General features: G+C 42.1%; 2 protein-coding genes across 4 annotated transcripts in view; one reads left to right on the plus strand and one right to left on the minus strand.

Annotated features, from left to right (window-relative positions):
- The first annotated feature begins 377 nt into the window (after positions 1 to 377).
- LOC309619433 (beta-defensin 33-like) lies at positions 378 to 27584 on the plus strand. Of its 3 annotated transcripts, XM_082374628.1 has the most exons (7): positions 9872 to 15557; positions 17275 to 19241; positions 20884 to 21145; positions 23364 to 23634; positions 24308 to 24601; positions 24992 to 25124; positions 27375 to 27584. In XM_082374628.1, exons 6-7 carry the CDS (start codon positions 25067 to 25069, stop codon positions 27503 to 27505), a joined length of 189 nt encoding a protein of 62 aa, XP_082230754.1. In that variant the 5' UTR covers positions 9872 to 15557; positions 17275 to 19241; positions 20884 to 21145; positions 23364 to 23634; positions 24308 to 24601; positions 24992 to 25066; the 3' UTR covers positions 27506 to 27584. The 3 variants fall into 3 exon arrangements, with proteins under 3 accessions (XP_082230753.1, XP_082230754.1, XP_082230755.1); XM_082374629.1 differs by lacking the exon at positions 24308 to 24601 and having other exon boundaries at positions 9873 to 15557; XM_082374627.1 differs by lacking the exons at positions 9872 to 15557; positions 20884 to 21145; positions 23364 to 23634; ... (1 more) ...; positions 24992 to 25124; positions 27375 to 27584 and adding exons at positions 378 to 483; positions 734 to 911 and having other exon boundaries at positions 17275 to 18591.
- Positions 25134 to 27941, minus strand: part of LOC309619436 (uncharacterized protein) — a gene marked incomplete at its 5' end in the record, with an annotated part of 176284 nt that continues 173476 nt past the window's right edge. The window contains 2 exons of the mRNA XM_082374633.1: positions 25134 to 25219; positions 25990 to 26102. Coding sequence (XP_082230759.1) covers positions 25205 to 25219; positions 25990 to 26102 — 128 coding nt within the window. The 3' untranslated portion in view covers positions 25134 to 25204. The remainder of the gene's footprint in view (positions 25220 to 25989; positions 26103 to 27941) is intronic.

Below are 27941 nucleotides of genomic sequence, written 5' to 3' on the forward strand. Positions count from 1 at the left end.
ATGACACAGGAGTAAGCAGAGGTCGTAAATGTATCTTCCGAAGCCCCTCATTTGTATAGGGAGTGTCACCAATGAGGAGGAGATGTCAGTCCATCAAATGTATCACCTCAACATCCGCTTTCTCTGATAAAGGAAAATGAGACACCTTCTTGACTCATGATTTGGTAGTTTTCAGACAACAATGAAGTATAAGCTGTGTTTCACCCAAGGTGCAACACCCCGTCACAGGCCAAGGGGCATAAGGGCAGGGTCTCTGGAGTGTAGCCCACTTTTCCTCCCTTCCCACACTACTTAAAAGCTGATCCTGTTTCAGAGCAATTTCAGGCGTATCCGTGCAGGCTCAGGGCGTGGCCTAGCCCCAGTTTACACCTAGATTCTGAATATACCAGTCTTGGACTGGACTGATGTGCTTCCCAGTGGCCCTCGGGCTCTCCCAGGACTTTAGGAAGAGGGAAAAGCTTAGAAGGACCACGGTGGAGACAGGTGAGCTCCCAGCTACACGCCCTAGGACTCCGTGCAGGAGCAGGCAGGTCTTTCGCACCTGTGCTGACAGCCAGATCTGAGCCAGACCTGCACAAGCACCCAGAGCTTACAGGCGTCAGGACAGCCCTGTGCCCACATCAAGCTCTGTGTCCCCCTTAGGTTTGTAATTAACTCCTGGGAGGAATGGGCGTGGTCTGCTTTGTAAGATACGTTGGCATGAAGCATCAGGAAATACGTCATATTGTCATAGCTGTAATATTACAGGAATTGCAGCTTTTGAATGCTTCTCCCTGTGGCTGTGGACCTGGAGCCTTTATAAAGCGAACCGGTGCTCCCTCCTGCCCAGTCGCAGCTGCGAAGCCGGCCAGCCATGAGGGTCTACTACCTTCTCTTTGCATTGGTCTTCTTGTTCTTGCTGCCTCTTCCAGGTAAGAGGGGCTGGGAAGTGAGAGGGCTGAAAGGATTGAGAATATATAATTCAGAGTCAGCACCCCCCATTCTTCTGGGAATTTTAGACCAAATAGATTTATTGTCTGGGAACTAGACATAACCAATTTTTTTCTTTCTGACAAAGACCATTAAGAACCTTAAAGTAAGTGTCTCGATCTCTTCTGATTTACTCTTAAGGGAAAAACCAGCTCACAAAAGCCACCCCTTCTATGTAAGGCTGTTATACCTGCTAATGAGACAGGAAGAAAGTGATGTAAAATTTTAATACCAAGAGGAAAAATTGACAATCTGAGAACAGAAGCACAGACTTCTCTTTTATTAGCTTAGTGGTTGGTGGTAGAGTCTTTTGGCCTCTAGAGAGTCCCGGGGGACCACCGTGGCCCCCGCCTCCCAGGTGTCAGTTCACGAGGGGGTTGCCCGTGGTCATGCCACTTTCTCAGCACCTCGGCGGTTTATGGCTGAGCTGAACCTGTGGACACATTGTTAGTTGCTTAGTCCCACCTTCTACTTTACTCCTGATGGTATAGAAAAAGGAAAAAGAAATAAAAGAAAGGCCACAGATCAGTTATTTGAGGAATTCCAAAAGCCTAGGTCTTGCACTTCCTAAAACCTTCCCGTGCTTCCGTTTCTTCATTGCAGGCAGTGGAGGAATCATAAATATATTACAAAAGTATTATTGCAAAATACGGGGTGGCCGGTGTGCTCTATTTGGCTGCCTTGCATGGGAGACACCCTCAGGCCGTTGTTCCCAGAGTGGTCGAAAATGCTGCCTAAGGAGAAAATGAAAAATCCAGAAGCACGATGAGAATATTGCCAAGTGTGAAAATGCTCCCTCGAAGTCTATAGAAGCCAAATCAAATTAAAGATTTTTTACAAAAAAATTAGAAGCCTGACTTTTTTTTTTCTTATAGTTCTGGTTATTGTGTTAGTTGTTACCAAACAGGCGACTTAGAAAGTGCTGGTGACTCACCTTTAATTCAAATAAAGTATAATCTCTAGAGCAATCCACAAGGGGATCTAAACTAGTGTTCCAAGGGTTATCAGATTTTATTCCTCTTTTGCAAATTTTGCACCCCAGTGACACAGGACTCCTTGTTCTTCCTGAAATATTTTCTTCACTTTCTCGTCACCCATTTTGAGCTTTCCAGTTCATCTATATGCTATAGCCTCTCCCCTTCAAATCTATGTCTAATTTTTTGCTGATGGCCATTCTGACTGGTGTGAGGTGATATCTCATTGTGCTTTTGATTTGCATTTCTCTAATGATTAGTGATGTTGAGCATCCTTTCATGTGTTCGTTGGCAATCTGTATATCTTCTTTGGAGAAATGTCTATCTAGGTCTTCTGCCCATTTTTGGATTGGCTTGTTTGTTTTCTTGATATTGAGTTGCATGAGCTGCTTGTATATTTTGTAGATTAATCCTTTGGCAGTTGCTTCATTTGCAAATATTTTCTCCCATTCTGAGGGTTGTCTTTTCATCTTGCTTATGACTTCCTTTGCTGTGCAAAAGCTTTTAAGTTGCATTAGGTGCCATTTGTTTTTTTTTGTTTGTTTGTTTTTATTTCCATTTCTTTAGGGGGTGGGTCAAAAAGGATCTTGCTGTGATTTATGTCATAGAGTGTTCTGCCTATGTTTTCCTCTGAGAGTTTTATAGTGTCTGGCCTTACATTTAGGTCTTTAATCCATTTTGAGTTTATTTTTGTGTATGGTGTTAGGGAGTCTTCTAATTTCATTCTTTTACATGTAGCTGTCCAGTTTTCCCAGCACCACTTATTGAAGAGGCTGTCTTTTCTCCATTATATATTCTTGCCTCCTTTATCAAAGATAAGAGGGTGTGGAGAAAAGGGAACCCTCTTGCACTGTTGGTGGGAATGTAAATTGATACAGCCGCTATGGAGAACAGTATGGAGGTTCCCTAAAAAACTAAAAATAGAACTACCATATGACCTAGTAATCCCACTACTGGGCATATACCCTGAGAAAACCATAATTCAAAAAGAGACATGTACCACAATGTTCATTGCAGCACTATTTACAATAGCCAGGACATGGAAGCAACCTAAGTGTCCACTGACAGATGAATGGATAAAGAAGATGTGGCACATATATACAATGGAATATGACTCAGCCCTAAAAAGAAATGAAATTGAGTTATTTGTAGTGAGGTGGATGGACCTAGAGTCTGTCATACAGAGTGAAGTAAGTCAGAAAGAGAAAAACAAATACCGTATGCTAACACATATATATGGAATCTAAAAAAAAAAATGGTTCTGATGAACCTAGGGGCAGGACAGGAGTAAAGACGCAGACATAGAGAACGGACTTGAGGACACAGGGAGTGGGAAGGGTAAGCTGGGACGAAGTGAGAGAGTGGCATGGACATATATACGCTACCAAATGTAAAATAGATAGCTAGTGGGAAGCAGCCGCATAGCACAGGGAGATCAGCTTGGTGCTTTGTGACCACCTAGAGGGGTGCGATAGGGAAGGTGGGAGGGAGACGCAAGAGGGAGGAGATATGGGGATATATGTATACATATAGCTGATTCACTTTGTTATAAAGCACAAACTAACGCAACATTGTAAAGCAATTATACTCCAATAAAGATGTTAAAAAAAAATCTACCTCTGAAACTTCAATGCATCACTCAGGGTTTTTCCCAGGTCCTTCTGAACACTTTACACCTCAGAGAAGTGGGAAGCCTGACTCTTCCTCGACCGTTCCATTGGTTTTCCTCTCATCCTCGCCTCTGTTCTGGCTGACCTCATGTCTGGCATATAATGTCTCCCCTAGCTTTGTCTCCAAACTTTAACCCACCTCTCAGGGGCCATCTCAAATTCTACCTCCTTCTGGAAAACACAGCTGATTTCCCAAACAAATACAATCTTTCCTCTGACTCACCACAGGGTTCTGACTTAATTGCTCCATCTGAGTCTTGCTTAATTTTTGCATTGTATACATTTGCATATTTCCAATCTCCATATTTGGTTGAAGGATTTTGAAGAGCAAGGACCTTGTCTTAATCACTTCTGGCCTAAGTGTCTTGACACAAAAGCTGCTCAACAAGTGTTTAGTGAGTTGAAGTACATTCCAAGTCCTTGGAGCCATTGCTCCAACTAACTATTTAGTGGTCTCTAGAGGTTGATACGGAATGATTCCAGCCAATGGAGTGGGAGGCTCATTGCCTCCCATTCTAACCCCCAGTCAAGGAACTGGGCTCGTAGGAAGAGGGGAGCTGACACTCAAGGACAAGAGCTTGGACCCCACGATTCATAAAAAAAAAAAAAAAAAGAACTGCTGCGGGAACCGCCCTCTTACAGTATACAGCTAAGGAACCAGACAAAATGTGTCAAACCACTGTTTCAGACACTGGACACAAGCAGTGCAGGACCATGATTGAGGAGAGATGAAAACAAATGAGGTGAAACTTATAAAGTCTCCAGCCTCTACAGGAGACAGATTTCCAGGCTAAAGCACAGAGAGGAAGAACCCAAACAGACCAGCAATTCTTCTGAGTCGAAGAGACTGGGGTCAGTGTTCAAACAGCACAGGACATCCTCATTTCCAGGACAGAAAACCAGCAAGGGGCATCAGGATGGGGGTGGAGCTCCTGAGAGTATATGGGAAACCTCTGTACGTTTCATTCAGTTCTAAAACTGCTGTCAAAAAGGAAGTCTATTATTTTCAAATAAAGTAAAAACTTTAAAACTAATAACAACAACAAAATGCTAAGAAAATTCCTGAGCAGCAAACTTGTTCTATATTAAAAAAAAATTATTCAGGCAGAAGGAAAATGATACCAGATGGAAATTTGGCTCTACATGATGGAATAAAGTGTGATGCTAAGATTCTAGACACTATCTTAAGGAGAGAGATGGTCATTTTGTTAGGGGAACCACTGACTGAAACTGCCCGCCTTGGCCAGGCAGGATAGTAGCCACTTGCATGAGTTATCTTACAACAGGAGGTCCTGATAAGGAACGCAGAACTAACAAGCTACCAGCAACAGGAAGAATTCGGGAAAGGTCAAAAGGAGAGAGGAGACACCAGTCCATATGTCCTACCAACCCCCAGAATCTTTCTCGTTGGAATCCATCTTGGCCGAATGATGCGTGCGCCACGAGGATGGACCCTGAGTCAGAGTGATTGGCCAGAGACAACCTGGAAACAAACCTCATCACATAAAACCCAAGACTGCGAGCCCTGTGGCAGAGCAGTTCTCCTGGATCCCCTTAGCCTGCTGCTCTCCACCCGGGCATTCCTTCCCAATAAAGCCTCCTGCTTTGTCAGCAAATGTGTCTCCTCGGACAATGCACTCCTGAGTGTTAGACAAGAGCCTACTCTCAGGCCCTGGAAGGGGTCCCCCTGATCCTATCTGACTGAGTGTTCTAAACCTTTTTGATATTTTTTTGACAAAACTTTCCAAATCAAATTGTAATGAAGTTTCTTTGACCTCTAGCTAACTTTGGGATGCTTCAAAGGGCCCCTGAAACATCCCAAAGAGAGATATTAAACTAATTAGGTTCATTTGGTATGTTAAATTAGATAGGAGGTGTTGTCAAATGAGTAATAAATCTTTTTAGGTTGTATTGTATGCTAAATGTTACTAATATAGATATTCTAGAAATTATATGGGATTCCTAAAAATGTGATATGTCCTGATACAACGTTATCAGTCATAATTCTAGTTATTATCTTAAAGTGTTATATGTCACGACAGTAATCAAATTTCTTTGTCAATTGCATTGTAATCAGATTTTAAACGTACCTTCTTATAATTCTTTTATCATTTTCTTTAGTTATGGTTTTATTCTGATGCCTTTGCAAAAATGCTTCCTCTTCAAGAGGATTTATAGAAAGGACTTTTGGATAAATATAAGTTTCTGACTTTCAGACCATAAAGCTGAACTGGGTAAGAAATTGAAAAATTCTAATGGGAAACCTGATGACTTCATAAAGCTGTTAATAAAAAGGATTAGTTACATAGGAATGAGTGAACTGGTGAATATGGTTATAAACTTTATGGTTTCTAACTGAAAAATTACTGGTTTAAATCTGTGTTTTCCAGGTGGAAGGAAAACCTTCCCCTCAAACTAATTATGACTTACAGTAATTTGGTAAATTATACGTTTGTAAGCAGAACTGACACATTTATCTTTTCTCTCTATCTGCTTTCTCCAGACATTGGAAACTCTTAGGTTCCCATCAGCTTTATCAGATAAATTAGGAAGGCCACTCACTAACAGGTACAGAAATCTCAAGGTATTTTGGTGACCTTGAAAAGGGATGAATTCACCTAGATCTGTTAAGCAAAATCTGTGATAAGCCCTTGGCTTGACTTTCCTAGCCTGGAGAGGTCTTTTAAAAGTTCAGCCTGAGACTTCTTATAAAAGATTCAGCAAAAAAAAGAAAAAAAAAGTCCGTATGATCAATTACAGTTATATAAATCATCAGGCCAAGTTTATTGAGATCAGACCTATTCTGCAAACAAACTAGTCTTAATTTCGTTATATTTGGTAAAAAATGAGGGTAATTTTAGAGAGAAAAGGATTATGTTTCAGTGAGTATTAAATTCCAGTTTTGTTAATGGAGGTCTGAATTTACAAAGACTCACCTCCCACATAGTTCCTTGCTGTTATGTTATATTAGTGTAAAGTCTAATTGAATTATTTATTTATTTGTTTATTTATTTATTATTTATGGCTGTGTTGGGTCTGCGTTTCTGTGCGAGGGTTTTCTCTAGTTGTGGCAAGCGGGGGCCACTCTTCATCGCGGTGCGCGGGCCTCTCACTATTGCGGCCTCTCTTGTTGCGGAGCACAGGCTCCAGACGCGCAGGCTCAGTAATTGTGGCTCACGGGCCCAGTTGCTCCGCGGCATGTGGGATCCTCCCAGACCAGGGCTCGAACCTGTGTCCCCTGCATTGGCAGGCAGACCCCCAACCACCGCGCCACCAGGGAAGCCCTCTAATTGAATTATTAAAAGGACACTCTAAGTCTGTTTCTGAAGCTTATCTCAGTAATCTGTCTTTGGATGAAGATCAGATGCCCCACGACCTGCAATCAGGGAATTTTGCATACTGGAAAAGACATAATTTAAAGAACTATCTCCAACCTAGATGGAAGGACCCTTATCAGGTACTCTTACATAGCCCATGCACAGTGAAACTGAAGGGAATTGACTCGGATTAATTTCCACTCACAAAGGGCCCCTGCGCTGGACAGACCTATAGAGGGGATGGCTGACCTCAAAATCACCTTAAAACCATGCTCAAACCGAGGCGAAACTACACTGACAACAGGTTGAGAAGAAGACAACATCAGAGGTAGACAGCTTGCCCAAGATCCTGAACCTGATTCATATGATCATGTATAATGTTTTCTTGACTTCTTGGATGCTTGCATATGAATCAAATGTTTTTCTATCATAGGCATGATCCTATGCTAGTTTTAAAAATCGTTCCAATTGTTGGTTTTGTGGAGAGTTGCCTGTGTCTAGTACTTCTGGGTTACCTTGGTGGATTTCTTCATTCCAAGGCTCTAATTGGTTAGCCCTTAGGAAATTTATTTTAAAGAAAAAATTATAGTCTTGTTCAAGCCACTGTTGATATTACTAAGTGGGATTCCCTCACGTAGCCAATTAATAATACCTGCTCTGACCCTGGCCATAAATATAAATTTTTCTCTATTACTCCAGCTCAATCAGAGCAACAAGCAAAATTTCATATCAGTGATTGTGATAGTGTAACTCTAGATATGGGGAGAAGCAACAAGAAGGAATACTTTCCTGGACCAAAATAGACTACTAAGACAGGTGGTCCAAAGACTTTTGTCTACTAGTAAGGCCTAGTCCAGTAATAGCACACTGAGTAGCCTATCAACGAAATCTTCACCAGACCTGGGAATGAGCATTCCTGGCACCGTGGGATGAAATGGTCATGAAATGCCTCCCAAAGCATGGTCAAATTTACGACCATGAGGATGTCCTGTCACCTACAAATTGGCACTTGCCATTGGCACTTGCCATCTACCTCTACAAGGATTAAATCATGACCTGCTGCAACTGCTGACCTTCAACACCTCCTGAAAGTAGTTCAGGGTGGAGATCAGGAATTAAGCACTCTGTGCTCTGGAAAAACTAGCAGAACAGGCCTTCAGATAGTTAGATACTGTCAGAAGAAGATTTTTATGAGCCCAAATTCTTGCATCTTCTCATATCTAGAAAAGCACTAAAATCATTAACGTTGACATCCACTTTGGCCATTAAGGAGAGAAATGCAACTTTAAGTCAAAATGGAGTAGCTGTGGTTCAGACATCCAATGTGGTTCAGGCATTATGGACGTGATTTCAGACAAGTTCTTGCTAAGAACTAAGAAGAATACTTAGCAAATATTGCTAAGAACTTGAGTTTTCTGAGCTGTGTCAGACTTGGGATGCCACCAGCCATTCTCAAAACAATGCCTGCTGGCAGCTGGTAGCTGCAGTCTCATGGTTTCAAGGTATCCTCTTGTAGCTATTAAATTTTTAGACAATGAAGTTGTTTTAGATCAGATATTAATAAAATAAATAAATAAAAGAAGATGTTTGGTGGCCAATAGCTCCTGTTATGCATAAGTTAACACCACATCAGAAGTTAAAACCTACTTAGATAAAAGTAAACAACTGGCTACCTGGCTACAAGTCTCCCCAAGGTGCAAGGTACAGACTGGGTTTCAGGCTTATTCTTCTGATTTCCTCAGGGAATAAGATTTATTTTGTCTATTAAAATTCCAGTTGTCACTCCTCCAACTACTTCTAATTGGGTCTGTTACACCAAAATGGCAGACCAAGGGATTGAGATTTTAATCATACAAGACTCACATCCAGGACTTGGAACTCAAAAATTTTTCCAGTTCAGTGTCTATTCTCCAAACTGAGGCAGGACTATGCCCCATTTTAGCAGGAAGTGGCCAGAGCCGTTGTCCCCCAGTTCCCTGAATTGAAACTGCGCAGGACTCTGTGGGGCTCCAGAGTATAAAGCCTTTCTGTGTCCCCTGTTTCTTGTTTGTAGGATGTAGGCTTCATTCAGCCTACTTGACCTTCTCTGAGTTCCAAAGGGCAGATTCAAACAGTTGCTAATCAGGAAAGGGAGTGGATGCAGAAACAGGGGAGGAGCGATCAGGGGTGGTGCAGCCTTAGGGCACAGTCCTGGTTCCTCTTCAAGGAGTATACATAACATTTTTGAGTTCTTCTGCAGAAAAGGGACCCCCGCCCAGGTGGAGGATGGTAACTTCAGGCTGAGCCCAACATTCCTGAAGCACCACCCTGTCACTTCGCCACCAACTATCAGAAGACAGTCACAGCCTGCAGCCCTCACCCCAAATTTTGCCTTCCTTTTCTGGGCCTGGCGATGACCACCCTGGTAGGCTTCCTGTTTGGCCCCTGTCTGTTTCAACTGTTTACCAGGTTAATCTCTGACAGAGTCCAACAGTTTAAGGCTAAATGGTTGCTACTACAAGGGTAAATGCCGGTTTGGGGCACAGAATATGTCGATTTAGATCAGGTGGAGAGAGACTTCAACTCTACTAGGCAGGACTACACCCACTCTCAGCAGGAAATAGTTACAGAAGAAAGACCTCTGCCTCAATTTCCAAGAAGTATCTTGAGTATGAAGTCTCTCAGGGGGAAGTTGTTAGGGGAACCACCCTAACAACTGAAACTGCCTGCCCTGGTCAGGCAAGATAGTAACTACTTGCATGAGTTATCCTACGACAGGAGGTCCTGGTAAGGAACGCAGAACTAACAAGCTACCACCATCTGGAAGAATTTAGGAAAGGTCAAAAGAAGAGAGGAGTTGCCAGAACATATGTCCTACCAACCTCCCAGAATCTTTCTCATTGGAATCCATCTTGGCTGAGCAATGTGTATGCCACCAGGAAGGACCCTATGTCAGTGATTGGCCAGAGGCAACCTAGAAACTAACCCTATTACCATAAAACCTGAGACTGCAAGCCACATGGTGGAGCAGTTCTCCTGGGTTCCCTTACCCTGCTGCTCTCCTCCAGGGAGTCCCTTCCCAATAAAGTCTCTTGCTTTGTCAGCATGTGTGTCTTCTCAGACAATTCATTTCCGAGTGTTAGACAAGAGCCCACTCTCGGGCCCTGGAAGGGGTCCCCTTTCCTGCAACAACTTCAGTAAAAATATAAGACCCAGACATATGCTATCTATTAAAAACCCACTTGAGAAACCAAATATAAAGGCAAAGATAGATTAGAAGTGAAAGGATGGAAACAGATATGCTACAGAAACATTAATCTAAAGAAAACAGAGTAGGCTATTTGGTTAATTGACTATAAATCAAGTAGCTTTAAGGACAAGGAGTATGACCAGAGATAAAGACGGGTATTTTTCCTAATGATAAAGTGTTTAATTCATCAAGAAGACATTTTAAGGGACTTCCCTGGCAGTTCAGTGGTTAAGACTTCGCCTTCCAGTGCAGGGGGTGTGGGTTCGATCCCTGGTCAGGGAGCTAAGATCCCACATGCCTCGGGGCCAAGAAACCAAAACATAAAACAGAAGCAATATTGTAACAAATTCAATAAAGACTTTAAAAATGGTCCACATCAAAAAAATCTTAAAGAAAAAGAACACATATTAATACTGAATCAGAATGTACCTAGCAACAGAATTTTAAAATTCTTAAAGAAAAACTTATAGAAATAAGAGGAGAAACAGACAAATTAACAATTACAATTGGGTATTTCAGCACTTCTCTGCTTGTCATGAAAAGAAAAAGCAGACAAAGTATCAGATATAGAAGAGTTGAACAACAGTAGAAAAAGTTTTTTAAAAAGCTGATACTTTGAGAGGATCAACACAATTGTTAGAGCTCTCACTAGGTTCATTAAGGGGGGGAAAAGAAAATTACAAGATGCCTCAGGTGTATGCCCACCCTCCAAGCAAGTAGGAAAATGAGAACAGTTCTGCATCTCAGCATTATGTAAACAAGGAGTTGCCACAGGTGGCAGTAATCTACACCCACATTCATTACCTCCTACAAGGTCAAGCTCTTATTATTATTTTTTTAAATTTAAGGTGTACTACCAAAAGCCACTACAGATACAATGCAATCTCTATCCAAATTCCAATGACCATTTGTAGGTCTTTTTTAGAAAAATGTCTATTCATTTCCTTTGCCCATTTTTTAATCAGGTTGTTGTTTTGCTATTGAGTTGTATGAGTTTCTTGTACATTTTGTATATTAACCCCTTGTTAGACATATGATTTGCAAGTATTTTCTCCCATTCTGTAGGTTGCCTTTTCATTTTGTTAATTGTTTCATTTTATCGATTGTTTCTTTTCCTGCCATAGCCAACAGGTTTAGAAAAAGATGCTCAATGTCACTGATCATCAGGAAAATGCAAGTCAAAACCACAGTATCACCTCACATCTGTAAGGTTGGCTACTAGCAAAAAAAATAAAAGATGAAAGATATTGGCAAGAATGTGGAGAAAAGGGAACCCTTGTACACTTCTGATAGGAATGTAAATTGATCCAACCATTACGGAAAACAGTATGGAGTTTTCCTAAAAAAACTAAAAATTGAGCTACCATATGATCCAGCAAAATCCCACTTCTGAGTATATACCCAAAGGAAATAAAATCAGAATCTCAAAGAGATATCTGTACCCTCATCTTCATTGCAGCATTATTCACAATAGCCAAGATATGGAAACAACCTAAATGCCCATTAATAGATGAATGGATAAGGAAAATGTGAATATATATATTGGATATAATAATAATATATAATATATTCCAATAAATGTGGAATATATTATATTCCAATATAATATAATGGAATATTATTCAGCCATAAAAAGAAGAAAATTCTGCCATTTGTGACGACACAGATGAACCTGGAGGACATTATGCTAAGCAAAATAAATCAAACACAAAAAGAAACAAAAAACATGTTTACTAGGTGAGAAGATGTATTAATTGTAGCTTAACTGCAGTAATTATCTCACTATGTGTATGTATATTCAATTATCATTTTGTATGCCTCAAATATATACAATTTTTATTTTAAAAATTTAAAAAGAATAGATTGAGAACTATGAAGTGGTGTTAGTAAATGTGGATTTCCAAGTTACTGAAAAGTATGTTCTGAAGAATTAAGGAGTGCTTTTATGATCAAATTAATATTCAGTTTTATTTCTAGCTCTATCAAGTGAATGTTAATGAGGAATTTAGTTGGCTCCAACAAAGTTATTATTCCTTTTCCTATGAAAAAATATGAATTAAACTTAAAATAATAGTCTATAAAAGTGTAAGGGCATTTTTCTCAGATATAGAAAAAAATCCTAAAATGTGTATGGAAACTTGAAAGATCCTGAATAGCTAATGCAATCTTGAGCAAGAAGAACAAAGCTGAATATCACACTTCCCCCTTTCAAATTATATTACAAAGCTACAGTAATGAAAACAATAAGGTATTGGCACAAAAACAGACACAGAGATCAATGGAACAGAATCGAAACCCAGAAATAAACCTTTATATAGGTTTATTAAATAAAACACATATATGGGCAAATGATCTTTGACAAGACTACCAAGAATACACGAATGGGGAAAGGACAGTCTCTTTAATAAATGATGTTGGGAAAACTGGACCACCACGTATGAAAGAATGAAATTGGACCCTTCTCTTACATCATACACAAAAATCAACCCAAAATGAATTAAAGATTTAAACATAAAGCCTGAAACCACAAAACTTGTAAAAGAAAACTTAGGAGAAAAGCTCTTAGACATGGGTCTTGACAAGAATGATTTGGGGTTTGACACCAAAAGCACAAGCAACAAAAGCAAAGGTAAATAGTGGGATACATCAAATTGAAAAGCTTCTGCACAGCAAAGGAAAGAATGAACAAACTGAAAAGACCATGCACTTTTAAAGTTCCAGTGATCTCTGAGGCTGGAGAAGATGACAGTAGCACCACAGAAGGCTGGCATTTGACAGAGGTTATAGGAGAATGTCTTGGCAAAGTTCTTAGAACACCATGGTGACTGTATGGGGTAGTTAGGAATATCTGAAGAGAGGTTGATTTTGTTCCAAGTTACATCTCTGCCACTTAGTAGCTTGTGGCTTTGGACACATCTTTTCATTGGCTTTGCAGCCAATTTTAATTGGCTTTTAATGGGCTTAGTAGCTTGTGGCCTTAGACATGTCTTTCTAGGCCTCAAGACAATCTTGTGTAAAATTGGGTCATACCTACCTGGAGGATTCGTTTAGGAGAATTTAATGGGATAACTTGAATAAAAGTGGCCATAAGCAGGGCTGGCTGTTGAGCAAGGCTCAGTACAAAATGTAAATGTGGGATAAATTCAAAGAAAAAACTATTAAGAATGTCAATGGTGGCAGCAGAGCATTAAACCCAGCCCTGATCCCCTTCTGAGGACAGGTCCCTGTGTGACTGTCCCAAGCCGTGAAGCCGGCCCTGCCCACAAGAGATGGGAACCAGTGAAAACTGCTTCAGCTAATTAACATCAAGGGCTCTGTGCAGAGAACACTTGTGTTTGTGAAGTTGTAGATGTGAAGGACTTGGCTGTTCAAAAGCGTATCTGTAGAAGTGGGACACCCCTTCTTGCTTGGAGAACTGAGCCACTTTGCCAGAGAGACACTGCATCAACTTCCTAGTCACAGGTGAAAAAAGGTTGAGGACACAGCCTTTATCTTTCCTTTAAAGAATGGGACCATGAGTTACCTCTCAGCCCAGGCATGATGGTAACCATTTTCCACACAGCCTTGTTTTGCTTTGAGCCTGTGAAAACTAACAATTCATTTAGATTTTACCTAAAATCAACCCTTCCCCCAATCCTATAACTACAGCTCTGGTTTCTGGTGAAACACCCCATATTTTCACTAGTGTGTGACCTCCTTGCTGAAGCAACAGGATCCTACCTTGATGGACAAAAATGCTCCTTGGCTTTATCTCCAGGATAAACATAGCTGCAAAGGAGTTCTCCTTAGAACTTGCCAAGGAAAAGAAGCAGCTGCAGTCATCAAAACTCCTGACAAGGGCCGTGTCCCTGTGTCCCACTAGTGAGTACACCAGAAGCTTGGAGGGGAACTCCTCTGAAACTCCCTACGGCACACACATTCCAGCCATCTTTTTCACTCCCCTTCAGAGACTTCCTGCTGTGGAAAGCCATGCCCGGCTTTGCATATAAGACAGCATCGTCAGCTTCCTTTTAAAAAAAAAATCTCTGCTGTGCTGCAAACCATAGATCTTTAAAACACAGCATTTTAAAAGAAGAAAGTAGACCACGATTCAGTTTTACTTCTTTTTCCAGTGTTGTATTATAGCACTTATCCAATTGACCCTGTAGTATAGATTTTGCTTGCAAAATCTATACATAAACAGATACATATTTTATTTATAGATAATTATGTATAAGTAGATGTCCATCTCTCTCAAACATCATTTAGAGCTAAAGTGGAAGGACTCACGATTAATACAACCTATTTTCCCTTGGAAAAACCCTACCCCCGGGCGCAAGGCACTGGGCTCTGTCCACTCCCGGCGGCCTCCATTGGCTTTGCTGAGGCTCGGAGGCTCTGCGCCACGGCGGGAGACCTCAAACAGGCCTGAAGATCCAGGGGCTCCTTCAGGACTGGGTCCCCCAGGGGGCATCAAGGACTTGCAGTTCCACTCCGAGCTTCACCGCAAGATCCAAGTGGCAAGTTCGATCATGAGCTTTGGCATTTCTGAGAAGCAGACAGGCCACGGGCTCTCAAACACTAAAGTCACTTAGTGACGGATGTCGCCCTGAGTAACCCAGTCAAGGGATCTCCACGGCTGTCCCTGCTTCGTGATGTTAGACGGAGGAGATGCGTCCGGTGAGAGCATCATTCTTCCAGGCTTTCTCTGTTGAAAGGAAATGGAGCGCCCATCTGCGCCACCACCTGTCCCATTGAGATGATGACACATTTTGGGAGACTTTCACATCAATGTTGCCATCCCATAAGAGCCTAGGTGGGGGTCTCTCTTCCCTCAGTGTTCCAAAGCTCTCCTTGGGCCTGGAAAAATGTGACTATCTCTAGGGACGCTGGGTTTCAGCAAGCCCTGTTTCATGCCCAGGGACTGAAATTGCCTTGGGATGGACTAGTTCCTAGTTTGGCCTGAAACAATCCCAGACTCTCAGGAAAAAACAAAGTGGGCAGATTCAAAGCTCCAAGGGGCAAGCAAATGAGCAGCAAGAAGTCTGTTCCCCAGGCGAGACAGGCCCCGCCCCTCATCCCATCCCCCGCCCTTCAGCTGAACTCAGTGCAGGAAGAAGTTTCTGGTCCCAAGGGCAGCAGGAAAGGTTTTTCTGGGGCTTCCCATGGCCTGATTAGCCTAAGGGTGACTGACCCTGCTTTGTGTTCTAAATGCCATTCCCATGAGGCACAGGGAAGAGGCTCTGTAATTACCAAGTCTGTAGCAATACTGAATTCTCCCGGTAACTTGGAACCTTTATAAAGGGCAAAGCCCAGCCTCCTCTCCAGTGTCAGCTGCTGTAAAGCTCCCCAGACGCCAGCATGAGGCTCCATTACCTCCTCGCGACCCTCTTCGTGCTCCTCCTGTTGCCTGTGTCGGGTAAGCTGGGCCCCGGAAGCCGGAGGGGTGAGCAGATGGGAGGGATAGGATAGCCACTCTCTTCTGTCTCTCCCTCTCTCTGTCCCTCTTCCCTGTCTCCACACGATCAGACTAAATAAACTGTGTGGATTGCTCATGAGAACCCAGCACCGTGTCCTTTGGTGTGGAAGGAGTCTGAAAACCTTCCTGCACAATTCCCAGCCGTTTCTAAGCCATTACGAGTGAGTCACCAGCTCCTAAGTCCATCTCCTCACTGTTTTTCATGTGGAGGAAACAGAGAAAGCCTCTGTTAGGCGACTCTTCTTTTTCAATAAAGGCAAGAAATTTGATTTCGTCCAAGGACAGAAGTGCAGAATGTTGCTTTATAAATCTGTATAATTGGGACTTCCCTGGCGGTCCAGTGGTAAAGACTTCGCCTTCCAATGCTGGGGGTATGGGTTCAGTCCCTGGTCAGGGAGCTAAGATCCCACATGCCTTGGGGGCAAAAAGCCAAAACATAAAACAGGAGCAACGTTGTAACAAATTCAATAAAGACTTTGAAAATGGTCCACATCAAAAAAAAAGAAAAAAGAAAAAAGATTTCCATTAAAAAAATAATAATAAATTAATAAATAAATCTTTATATTTAAAGGGTAGAGTCTCTGGGTAACCAGAGGATTGCAGAAGATAGTAAGGCTCAGCCTGGACTTGGGGAACTGCAGTTTGAAGCACTCCATGCTTTGCCTTCTCAGCGGGAAGGTCCTCCAGGACATGTCCCTGAAAGTGCTACCCTCGGTTCACGGTTTTGAGGCGGCGCATCCAAAGCAGTTTTCAACATTGGATGCCTAATTTTCATCTTACCCTTGGTATCTATGGAAATAGGATGAAAGGATGAAGGAAGAAAGGAAGGAGAGAGGGAGGGAGAGAGGAAATGGGGAGGCTGAGACCTGAGATAACTGATTAGATGTTAGAAATTATGTTGAAAAGCCCTTGTTTTATCAGTTTTGTTTTATGGTGATAATCCAACACGTAGAACAGTAGCAGGGAGGGAGGGAGGAAAATGAGTTAGGACAACAGGAGTGTAAGAAAGATACAAAGGCAGATGGGCAGAAGGAAGCCACAAAGGGAGGGGTAAAGGAAGGATGACACAGACCAGATCTGAGAGAATTCTGAGATAGTAGAGACAATATTTCACAAGCGTTTCTTTTTTTCTTAACCATTGTTATTTTCAACTGTAAGTTATTTCGATATTGAGTTCTCTTTAAACAATTCTTTCACTTTCGGCTGCATCTTTTGCTCCTATCTCAGCTCGACTACTTGATCATCTAAATGAGTTGGAAGACAAAACGATAAAAATGGACACCTGCTGGCTGTTTCTGACTCTGAAACCACTGGCATGGTGTGAAAGCTGGCGTAGCATAGCTTCGAGGTGGTCCTTGCTCTCGTGATGGAGCTGACCCCGCACAGAACCCTCCTCACGTCCTAGTTTCCTCAGTCACACGTCAGAGCCTCCCACAGTCTGGTTCTGGAAAAGTGACGATCCACTGGAGCCTCGGCCAGTCACTGTCTGCAAGCTGGATCCACATCATCCTAGACCTACGTCTTGTTGTCGTGATGGCATAGCCACAGCCTCGGGAAACAAAGCCCCTGGGCACTCACTCAAAGGGGACACAGGTGGCCTTTCTGAGACCGTGCTTCTATTTCTGACACTCTTTTGCCTTCTTCATTTTCTTTTTAGGTTTTACTCAATTAACAAGAAGTCGTCACAGCTGCCATTGAAATGGAGGTGTCTGTACACTGTTCCAGTGCCCTCCAAATATGAGACAGGTCAGCACCTGTTTCTGGCACTGGGTAAAATGCTGCAAGAGGAGATAATAAGAAGGCGAAGAAACGGCTGTGACAGAAGTGGTCAGAAACTGCGCCCTTCAAAAAATCTTATAAAATTTAAACCAGATTCAACTTCTATGTTCAAAGGCAAAGACTCTAGCCCTCTGGCCAGTGCGGTTGTTGTGTGGTGAGTGATTACAGGCGACCACCGAAACCCTTGAGGGCGCTCTCCTAAGCTCCCCGTACTAACCATCTGGGACACCACAGTGGCATGCTCCTGTTCCTTGGGGTCACCTGACCTTCCCCAGCCTCTCTTTGTGCTGTCCAATGATGTGTGCTTTGTCCTTCCTGCTTCCCGCCCCAGGGTGCCCCTACCTAACCCACATCACCCCTCAAGCACACACCCCGTTGGTCCAGTCCCACCAGATCACCACCTCCCTCGGGAAACCACAACCGACCTGTCCAGGGGGAAACCCCTCTCTCCTCTGTTCTCCCCAAGTCCCCACTTCCTTTTGGTTTATGCTTCTTACTTATATGCCTTGTGCACATGTGGATAAACTTCTAATTCTCTCCTGGGCTATGAGATCTCTACGGGCGTGGACTTTGTCCTGTTCACGTATGTGCTGGTCACTGAGGGGAGACATTGCTTCATAAACTATTATCAATTGAATGACAAAGCTGACTTGGACAAAGCGTGTCTCTCCATGTGGACACGATGCAATGCAAGTAAATGCTGTGGAAAAACAAGTCCTTACGGAAAGCACAATTCAATGAAGGCAATATAGCGCGGAACACAGGAAGAAGGGACTGAACACCAAAAGAAAGAGACCGTAGACAGCAAGGGGAAGGATGAGGATGCTGACCTCACCCTGCTCTCAATTCCTCCGGAGGGTTTGGTGGTTAAATCAAGAACCCTGCTGATTTATCCTGCATGTGTGAGCAGCTCTCTGGCTCTTTACACTAACTTTTCACTCAATGCAAGTTGAGGTCACCAATGTGATGGTGTTAGGAGATGGTGCCTTTGGGAGGTCATTAGGTCATGAGGGTGGAGCCCTCATGGGTGGTATGAGTATCCTTATGAAAAAGACTCCAGAGAGATCTCTTGCCCCTTCTGCCATGCGAAGACACAGGGAGAAGGCAGCCGTCCACCAGACACCTGCTCTGTCTTGATCATGGACTTCTCAGCCTCCCAAACTGTGAGAAGTAAATGTCTGTTGTTTATAAGCCACCCAGCCTGTGGTGTTTTTGTTTTAGTAGCCCAAATGGACAGACACATGACAAATGAGAATTAAAGTTACAGATGGAATTAAGGTACCTAATCAGTTGGCCTTAAAATAGGGAGATTATGTTGGATTACCTGGATGTGCTCATTGTCATTTCATTACAAGGAAGCTTAGATGTGGAAGAGGGAGGTAGGTCAGTGTCAGAGAGATGCAACATGAGACACACTAAACCAGCCATTGTTGGCTTTGCCAATGGAGGAGGGGCCACAAGCCAAGGAATGTGGGCAGCTTTAAAGCTTGAAAAGGAAGGGAAAGATTCTCCCTTAGAGTCTCCAGAAGGAACACGGTCCTGGTGACACCTTGATTTTAACCCAGTGAGACCCATTTGGGACTGTTGATCCTCAGAACTGCAAGGTAATAAATATGTGTTGCTTTAAGCCACTTAACTTGTGGCAATTTGTTACAGTAGCTACAGGAAACTAATATACCAGTAGTTTAAAATCATGCATTGAGCATAAAATTAGCAGCTCAAAAGATCCAAACCTGTGTTTGTTTCATGGAGGAAAAAAATGATAAAAACTGTCAACGTTTTACCCAACTTTATATTTTTTTCACAGAAGTGCCCATGATTCATACGCCAACTTCCCCTCCCACAGTAAGTGCCCTGGATTCAATGTTACAAGAAGGACCCATTTATTTCAGATTCGTAGTTTGGGTTTATTGTGAACAAGTCCAGCCTTGGATGGGGGTGTGGGGGGCTGGGACATGCTCTTTGCATTCTGTGATTTCACACATCTTCCAGGAAGATCCTTACCCCCAAAAGATATTTCCACAATAGAACTGACAAGGAATAAATCTACGCTATTGAAGGTTGATTCCTACGATTCAAGGTTAAATTCTTTATTAATCCATCACATATCCCCCAAAGAGCTATCCTAACAAAAACAGTACAAACTGCTTCCCCACAAAACATTGAGTTGTCTTCAATGCCTTCAAATGTCACCTGAGTTCTGGACTTGAATGATCATAATGTATGAATAACCTGAGGTCACAAAACTGCATTCCTAGAATCTTCATTTGCATAAAAATGACTCCAAGGAAGTGACAATCTATTCAGGTACTTTGACCCAACGTCCTCTTTCTCAGAAGATGAGAAACGAGACGCCATCCAAGCTCATCATCTCTATAGAATTTAGTCAATGATGAATTTAAGATGCTGTTCACAGGAACCTTAATATTGCATAAGAATTCAACTGTCATGCAGTCATTTACCTGTTGAAGGAAACCCACATTCCCTCCCTTCTCTCAGCACCAAAAATTAACCTATTCTGTCCTGTCAAACACCAAGGGTATCTATGGAGATTCTTGGACTAACTGAGTCCTGATTCATATCCAGCCTCAAATATGCCCCAGGCATACTGGACTGAAAATCATTTTGGCCTCATTCTGTCTCCCGCATGTTGTCGGGAGGACAAGGAATTGGGGGCGTAAAAGTATCACAATGGGAACAGTTTAAACACAGGCCACGTGTCCTGGGAAGGCTACCAAATAGAGACAGATTCAACCTGGCTCAAACTCATCCATACCCAGTGTCAGAAGGAATCCATTTATGGATTAGCTTTCTGCATCCCAAATGGAAGCAGAATGGCATTTGCTCATAAGCTTCTTTACATCTGGTTCAGTGGATCTGTTACATGTTCTAAGAGCATGCCATTAGAGCCAGAAGGAAAGATGCAAACATCACTTCTGCCAGTAACCGGGTTCCCTTAATCTTAATAAAAACTGGAAAAAAAATTCACCTTGCTCTTCATCCTTGGCTAGTCACTGGCATTTAGCTGTCTCAAACCCACAGGTTGATGCATAGGAGAAATAGGAAGGCCCTCTCTGTCTCCTGGAGCTGGTGGGGAGGTGCGTCTGCAATTGCTCCTCATTGTCATTCCTTATTCCTGACCAGTGAGGTCAGACCCAACCCTGGACTCTCTCCAGGGCAGCAGAACTGGTCTTGGATGGTTTGGGGGAAGACAGTTAATCTCTTTGGGTTTCATCTTCTAAAATGAGTCATTATCTGGCACCCATGTCTCAACTCGTCTTCTGCATGTGGCACACGATGTTTCCCAAACACGCTCTTCCAGAACCATGTGCTTCTCCCATCAGGAGGTAGGGTCCCTGTCCCCCTCCCCTGGAACCCGAGAGGGCCTTGGTGACTTCCTCAACTAAAAGGATGGTCACAGTGATGTTAAGAGCCTCTGATGTCATGAAGGGGGTAAAGCTATCACTTGGCTTTTTTTCCTTCCCAGCACATGGGCCATGAGAGCCCTGAGGCACTGTGTAAGAAGCCCGCCTTGCATTGAAGTCACTGCTTGAGAGACCACGAGGAGAGATCACCTGGAGAAACAAAGATGCCCAAGATGATGTTCCGGTCCCCAGCTAGGTGCCATCCCGGCCCAGGTGCCGGGTGTGTGCATGAGCCTTGAGATAATTCCAGCCCCATCCAACTGCCAACCCATGAGCATCTGACAGCTCCAGACACCTAGCTGAGTCCAATTTATCCCCAGAATGGTGAGAGATAATAATAAAGTAACAATTTTTAAAAGAACTAGGTTTGGGGGTGACTGGTTTTGCAGCAATAGATGGCAGGAACACACCCTTCCCCTCTTTACACCCACCTCCCAGCCACGCAGTCACAGATGGAGACATTCACTCTTGGCGAGATGGCTTCATGCAGCCTCAGAATCTTTCGCAACACAGCACTCCCGAAACAGTCAGTCATCACAGCCAAACTAGACTAGACTTCCTGAACTGGAATGGCTGTAATGTATCTTCCAGCTCTGACATTCTAGTAAATTGGTATCTCCCAAGCAGAGAGAGGAATTCACAAACCACGGGGGAAAAGAAACCAATAGTGTTAACAATGACAAATAGAAACACATTCATTTCAGATACTAAGTGTCTACAATGGGCCAGGCACTCAGATAGGCAGCAAGAATGGAAAAGAGATGGCTGTGGACCAGGAAAGGTCTAACCTTGAGCTGAGTACTATTGCTCTGATGCCTAAGCCTGTGCTGTCTTATATACAGTAGACACTAGCCATGGGTGGTTATTTAACTTTTAATTTTAATTAATTAAAAGTAAATAGAATTTAAAATTCAGATCCTCAGTCACATCCGCCACATTTCGAGTGCTTGATAACCACATGTGGCCAATGGCTGCCATATTGGTCATCACAGATGTAGAACATGTCCATCATCACAGAAAGTCCCATGGGACAACATTGTCCATTGGTCTCAGCAGTTCTCTCCCAATGAGACAAAATAGTGAGGCAGAGTTACACAAGGTAAGGAAAATGGAAACTAAGTGCTGTTTTAGTGCCTGCACAGTTGCCTTCAATGTTTATGCTTAAGCAGCATTTTATAAATTATCTTACTTTCTCCAATTGGAGAGGAGCTTCCTAGAATAAACGTTTTGATTCTCAGTGCTAAATCAGTCTGATGTTTCCTCATGGCTTTTGGTTGTTGTTTTGGTTAAGATACTTATTTCTTAAACTCGGAAGCCTTATGTTACTACTTAAAAATTATATGCTGTGGGCATGAAGGGTATAGCACCAAAGATCCCAAACCCAGATTTGTTCAGTGAGCCCAGACAAAATAATGGGCAATAGCCAGTATTGTTGAATACTGTACACATTTTTATATTTATTTATTAACACAAAAGCCCAGGGTGTACCTGCCAGCTTCCCTTCCCTCAGAGGGTCCCTGGGCTCAGTGTCATGTGAAAGGCTCTCCTTTCAAGACTCTACTTTGGGATTTATTGGGTGGAGATCAAACCTCAGGCTGAGGGGCAGAGCATGCCATCTGTGCCCTGTGGTTTCACGGGTTCCACAAAGATTCCTGCCCCAAAATGCAGGAAGGAGTAAAATCATTCCATTGGAATTTTATTCCTATCACCCAAGTCTTCACTGTCTGTAGGGTTACATTAAGTTTTCTCAAATCTCTTCCTTAGCCACACACACAAAATTTATGTGATAGCTTGAAAGAGATCCTATAAATCATATTTTCAAACATTAATGTTCTTAAAAAACCCTTCGATAGTTTTCCTTTGCCCAGGAATTAAACCAAAACTTTATTTTATCTGTTTCCCAACATTCAAGCTTTTCCTTGACTTTCCGAGTCCTTATTCTACTTCTTCTAGTTTGAACGTTTCATTTTTGTTCCCAGTTCTGAGTTCTTGTTCATTTTCCTCCTTTTAATCCCATGGCTGTAGTTGTAACTCAGTCTCATGCCTCCTGTATCTGACATCCCTTTTATTCTTAACCTTTATTCTTCAGCTTATTTTATTATCATACAAACTTTGTCTGTTTTTAAGTGTGATTTGGCTGTACTGTTTATTAGACTTTTATCGTATTCTTTAGTGGAATTTCAATTTTTAACTTTTTCTTAACTTTTAAGTTTTATCCTAAAATATCTGTCAATGTTTTATTGCCATAACATTTCTAAGTGTCTTATTATGACTCTTGCAAGGGAGGAACACTCTTCTGATTTCAGTAGCAAGAAGAGGGTGGCTTTTCCATGTGAATCATGAACAAATGGGCTCATGCTCTGGTCCAAGGCAAACCTTTCCACCTGGATCCTGCATCTCGTTTCCCTTGCTTACTCGTGGGCGAGACCCAAACCAGCTCTACCCCTTGTCCCCTTCTACTGAATCTATAAAAACTAGAAGCAACCAAACACCTCTTCCTTGACACTATAGCATTCAGCAGCTTGATCTTGTTTGTGCTTAGTTTTTCAGCAAAACCCTTTGGAAGGCGTGTCTGCAGACCCCACTTCCTCTCATCCCTCTCAGGGGGGTTTCATACCACTCCACCACTCCACCAAGATGACTCCTGTCAACAGGGGATCATAATACATCCTTTATGACCTCACTCAGCCCTTCCTCTGCCCACTGTTGATCTGACCCCTAATTATGTGGCAACGGACAAGTGTTCTCAGGTGTCCCTGCCTGAATGGGCAGGCAGCAGACAGCCTGAGGAGGGTGAAGAAGCCAACTGCAAGGTAGGTTTTCAGGAGAGAAACATCCGTGGTTGAAGAAGGGGTGGGAATACATGCATATTTAGGGAGTCAATAAAAAGGATAGCTTTCGGTTTAAAAGTATAGGAGATGGAAATGTGGACACAAGTTTTTAGTCTATACTTTCTTTTCTATTATTATTATTATTATTATTATAAAAGTAGTACTGATGCTGGGGCCAAGGAAGTAAAACCCTCACAGCTACTCTGTAGAATTAAGTATGACTTACTTAAGCAGATTATTACAAACACTTATTCTATTTTTAAGTCAACATCACTAAATTAAAGTAGATCTCCACTTAGTGAAAGATTCAAATGCTGATCAAAAGATTACAAGCGAAAACCTTTTATTGCTAAGTTGCTTCTGGACAGAGAGAAAATGTCAGAACATATTCAGTTTATTTAAGATGGAAGAGAGGTGGATGAGTGAAGACTAGATACTATGACATACCTTGACATATTATATTGGGAATGGGTGAGTGGGAGTCTGTGCTCAGAAACACTTTTGGATAAAGCAAGTTAATGGGCTCTCACCAGACCCTCAAAACCCAAAGATTATGTCTGAGCCTTTCTTTCTTTTCTCCCTCCCTCCTTCCCTCCCTTATTTCCTCCCTCCATCCATTTATCCATTCACCCATAAATTGATTCTTCCATACTAGGACCTATTCATATAAACAAATATTTGACTACCTGATCTATGCCAGGCACTGTTCAAGGTGCTGAGAATGTGAGATAATAAAACAGGACTTGTTACTTTAGAAATTTACATATAGTGAAAAAGAGAGCTATAAACACTATAAAGCAAAACTGAGATGAAGAGAAGGAAGAGATGGAGAGAAATTTCAATGGTTTACCTTGTATACTTCTGTGCTTTTAACTCAAGAATACATTGATGTAATACCTCCAGCCCTTAAAGCCTCACCTGGTGGTGGTCTGTACAAGAGCTTGGCATGGTAAGCTTGCTTAAGATGGATCAATTCTCCCCTTAAAATGGTAGCAAAAAATTTTTGAGAGTAGAAATGGAGAGATCATTTCAACTTCCAAAATTCCTTTCCTTTTTAAATTCTAAAACGTGTGAGGGGGTGGTGTTTATTCTGACAGGAGAAACGGACAGGAGCAGAGACATGCAGTAAAGGTGAATGAATGAATGATCTGCTAAAAGAGTTCAGTTTTTATTGATTTTTCTCAAAAAAACCCCCACCAAACTTCAGAGCCATAAGCAGAAGTGAGAATCAATGCAGAAACACTGAACATCCTCAAGTTACGCTCAGGCCCTAACCGAACATCTTTATTAGGGATATAAGCCTTTTCTCTCTAGCTGAATTTTTCAAACTCTTTCCCAGATCACCTGCCCCCATTGATGTGTGACATCAGACACTGCCAGTTCTACCTGGAATCCTGAAAATTCCTTTCCCATCATGAGGCTACTATACCTTCTCTTTCTCTTACTTGTATGTCTTATCCAGACAACACCAGGTAAGCTGTGGATCCAGCTGGTAGGATGATATATGGTGGATGACCTCGGAGCCTGGAGTAGGGAAGGTCAAGTTGATTCATCATCCAGTGATGTGCTGAAATATGTAACAACTGAACAATATCATATCTGAAAGAAGCATAGCATATACAACATGCTCCATTTTACAAATAAGGAAAGAGAAGCTTAAAGAAATGAAAAATATTCTCCCGTGATTGCCCTTAATTAGTTGGTAGTAAACCTATAAGTAGTAATGGTGCTAGACAACAGTCTCAGGGGACTTTACAGCTTACAAATCATTTCCGTGTGAATAACAGCAACACTAATACAATAGCAAATAATATTGACCACTTCCTCTTTATCAACACAACAAAACTTTTAATGTGTTTTCCCAAATGTATTCCCCATAATAATATTTATGGGGTAGGTATTTTTAGCCCCATTTTACAGATGAGATTAAGAAATGAAGTAACTTGTTCAAAGTCGTGCAGGTTGTATGTAAGGAAGACTTTAACTCAAGCCCGGGTGGGTTTGATTCCAAAGCCCATGTTTTTATTAAATATTCAACAACCCCAGAAAACAGATTTACTTACTGGATTATATATAAACAACAAGTGTTTTTAGCTTGAGTATGATCCATGCAGCACTTGGGTCATACTTATACTAAAAGATTAATTGTTGTTCATCTGAAATTCAAGTTAAACTGAGTGTCCTGCATTTTACCTGGCAAACCTATGCATACGTCAGCACGTGCCAAGCTATGCTGTGGTGACAGCAACCTCCAAATCTTAGCATCTTAAAAGAGCAGAAGTTTAATTCTTGCTCAAATGATACCAACCCATGACGGCCACGGGGCGCTCTACTCACCGTAGCTGCTCCGACCCTCCTGTCGCAGCAGCTACCATCGTGAAAGCTGCTGGTCTCTGTGTCAAAGGCAAGAGCTCTGAGGACTCTCATGATGGCAATTAAGGGCCCCAGCCCTGTAGGGAAACAGCAGTTCTGCTCAAAATTCATTAACCAAGCAAGTCCTAGGCTCCCTTAATCACATAAAAGGTAAATCCCACTTTGTGCCAAGAAGATAGAGACTCAGACCTATTTGGTGAATAGCGTAATGAAGTTAAACAACAGACAGACAGATATAGATGTGGATGTGGGTGTGGATATGCATATAAATATAGACACAGATGAAGATGGAGATGTCGGTATTGACATACATGATATATTCATATTTATATAATATGAATAATAAGGTTAAATATATGGATATGACATATTCATATACATTCATTCATATTTACAATATGAATATAAATCTATATGACTTACATTTATAATAGCATTTATATCATTATTTTTACCTTGCCTTCTTATGAAAAATTAGGAGAATCTGCAGCTCCTAAAAGAAAACTATCATTATTTGTGGTGGGGCAGGACTCAGAAGCTAGGTCTCCCAATTCCTGGTTGAGTATGCTTTTCCCATCACAACATAGTTCCCCTAAAAGCTATGAACTCGGATGGAAACTCTTCTTATTCATTGTTTCCTCATGACTCTCTGTCGCTTGCTCTCTTTACATTAGACATTATTTAGGTTCGCTCTCCTCTCGCATTGCTTTCTGCTCACTACGTGCCACGGCTGCGACATTTACAATATCCATGCAGCCCTCATTGCAGCGACATAGAAGACACAGTATTTAGGAGTGAGAATTCTCACCACCACACTTATTGTCTAATTTGTGCTGTGTGCTTGTAAGATTTTGCCCTTTTGGGAAAGAGGAAGGCACTTGAGGAAACTTTTATGAAGAACATGTGAAATGAAGTATGTCCCTAATTTGTGGCACAATTAAGTTACTTGCTTTCTCTGACCTAAAGTTTCTCCATCTGAAGAGGAAAGACACTATACCACAGAGGTCAATACGTTTTTTCCGTAAAGGGCAGGGCAGGTAATACGTATCTTAAGCTCGGTGGGCTAGGAAGTGTCTATCATGAGGACTCATCTCTGTTGCAGAGTGAAAGTGACCACAGACACATAAGACCTCAGAACGGTCTTATGGCCCCTTCTGAGTTTTTTTCTACAATTAAAAAAAAAGTAAAAAACATTCTAAGCTTGTAGGTCACGCCAAAACAGGGAGAGGGTCAGTTGTGTCCCTGTGGACTGTCGTTTGAAGTTCCTTGCTATATAAGATGAATTTTGGTAGCTTGGTTAAACATGCCTTTTTTTCTTTGTTTTTCTTTCACCTCCCCTTCCTTTTCAGGGAATGGAAGAAAGATGAAAAACCCTGAATGTGAAAAAATGGGTGGTGTCTGCAAACATCAAAAAACCCATGGGTGCATCATCCTGCCTGCAGAATGCAAAAGTCGGAAGAAACACTGCTGCAGAGCCTAGTTTCAGCACCAAGCATCCCCAGAGCAGCACGAGACACTCGCCACCACTGATTTCTGCTTAATAAAAGCATCACCACTCACATGGACCCTGCGTGGGTCTTTCTGAGGGCATGGGAGGTCATGAATTGGATGAAGAGATTTGAGTTCTAAGTCTGGTCACACCACTCATTAGCTGATTAACATTGGACAGGCCTTTCCTTTTCTAGGTCTCAGTCTCTGCACCTGTAATTACTGAAATGGATGTTCTCCAAGCCACCTGTAATCTGTTAATATATGTCTATACATGTATGGATTGGGGATAGGAGCTTTGAGTGTGTGTGAGTGTGTGTGTGTGTGTGTGTGTGTGTGTGTGTGTGTGTATTATAGTATGAAAAGTCACTGAGGTTTTGTTCTCACTTTGTTCTCATTTTCATACCCTTAATGACTCTTGGGTATCA

This window comes from Balaenoptera borealis (genome assembly GCF_965194805.1).
Source record: "Balaenoptera borealis genome assembly, chromosome: 21".
NCBI lineage: Eukaryota > Metazoa > Chordata > Mammalia > Artiodactyla > Balaenopteridae > Balaenoptera > Balaenoptera borealis.

What these genes read in the sequence shown, in the direction of transcription:
- LOC309619433 (XM_082374627.1), top strand. Translation starts at nt 405, where the DNA reads ATGTGCTTCCCAGTGGCCCTCGGGCTCTCCCAGGACTTTAGGAAGAGG. An exon ending in AAGGACCACGGTGGAGACAG is followed by an intron (nt 484 to 733) that starts GTGAGCTCCCAG and finishes ATATTGTCATAG; the next exon opens with CTGTAATATTACAGGAATTG. An exon ending in GTTCTTGCTGCCTCTTCCAG is followed by an intron (nt 912 to 17,274) that starts GTAAGAGGGGCT and finishes TTTTCTTTTTAG; the next exon opens with GTTTTACTCAATTAACAAGA.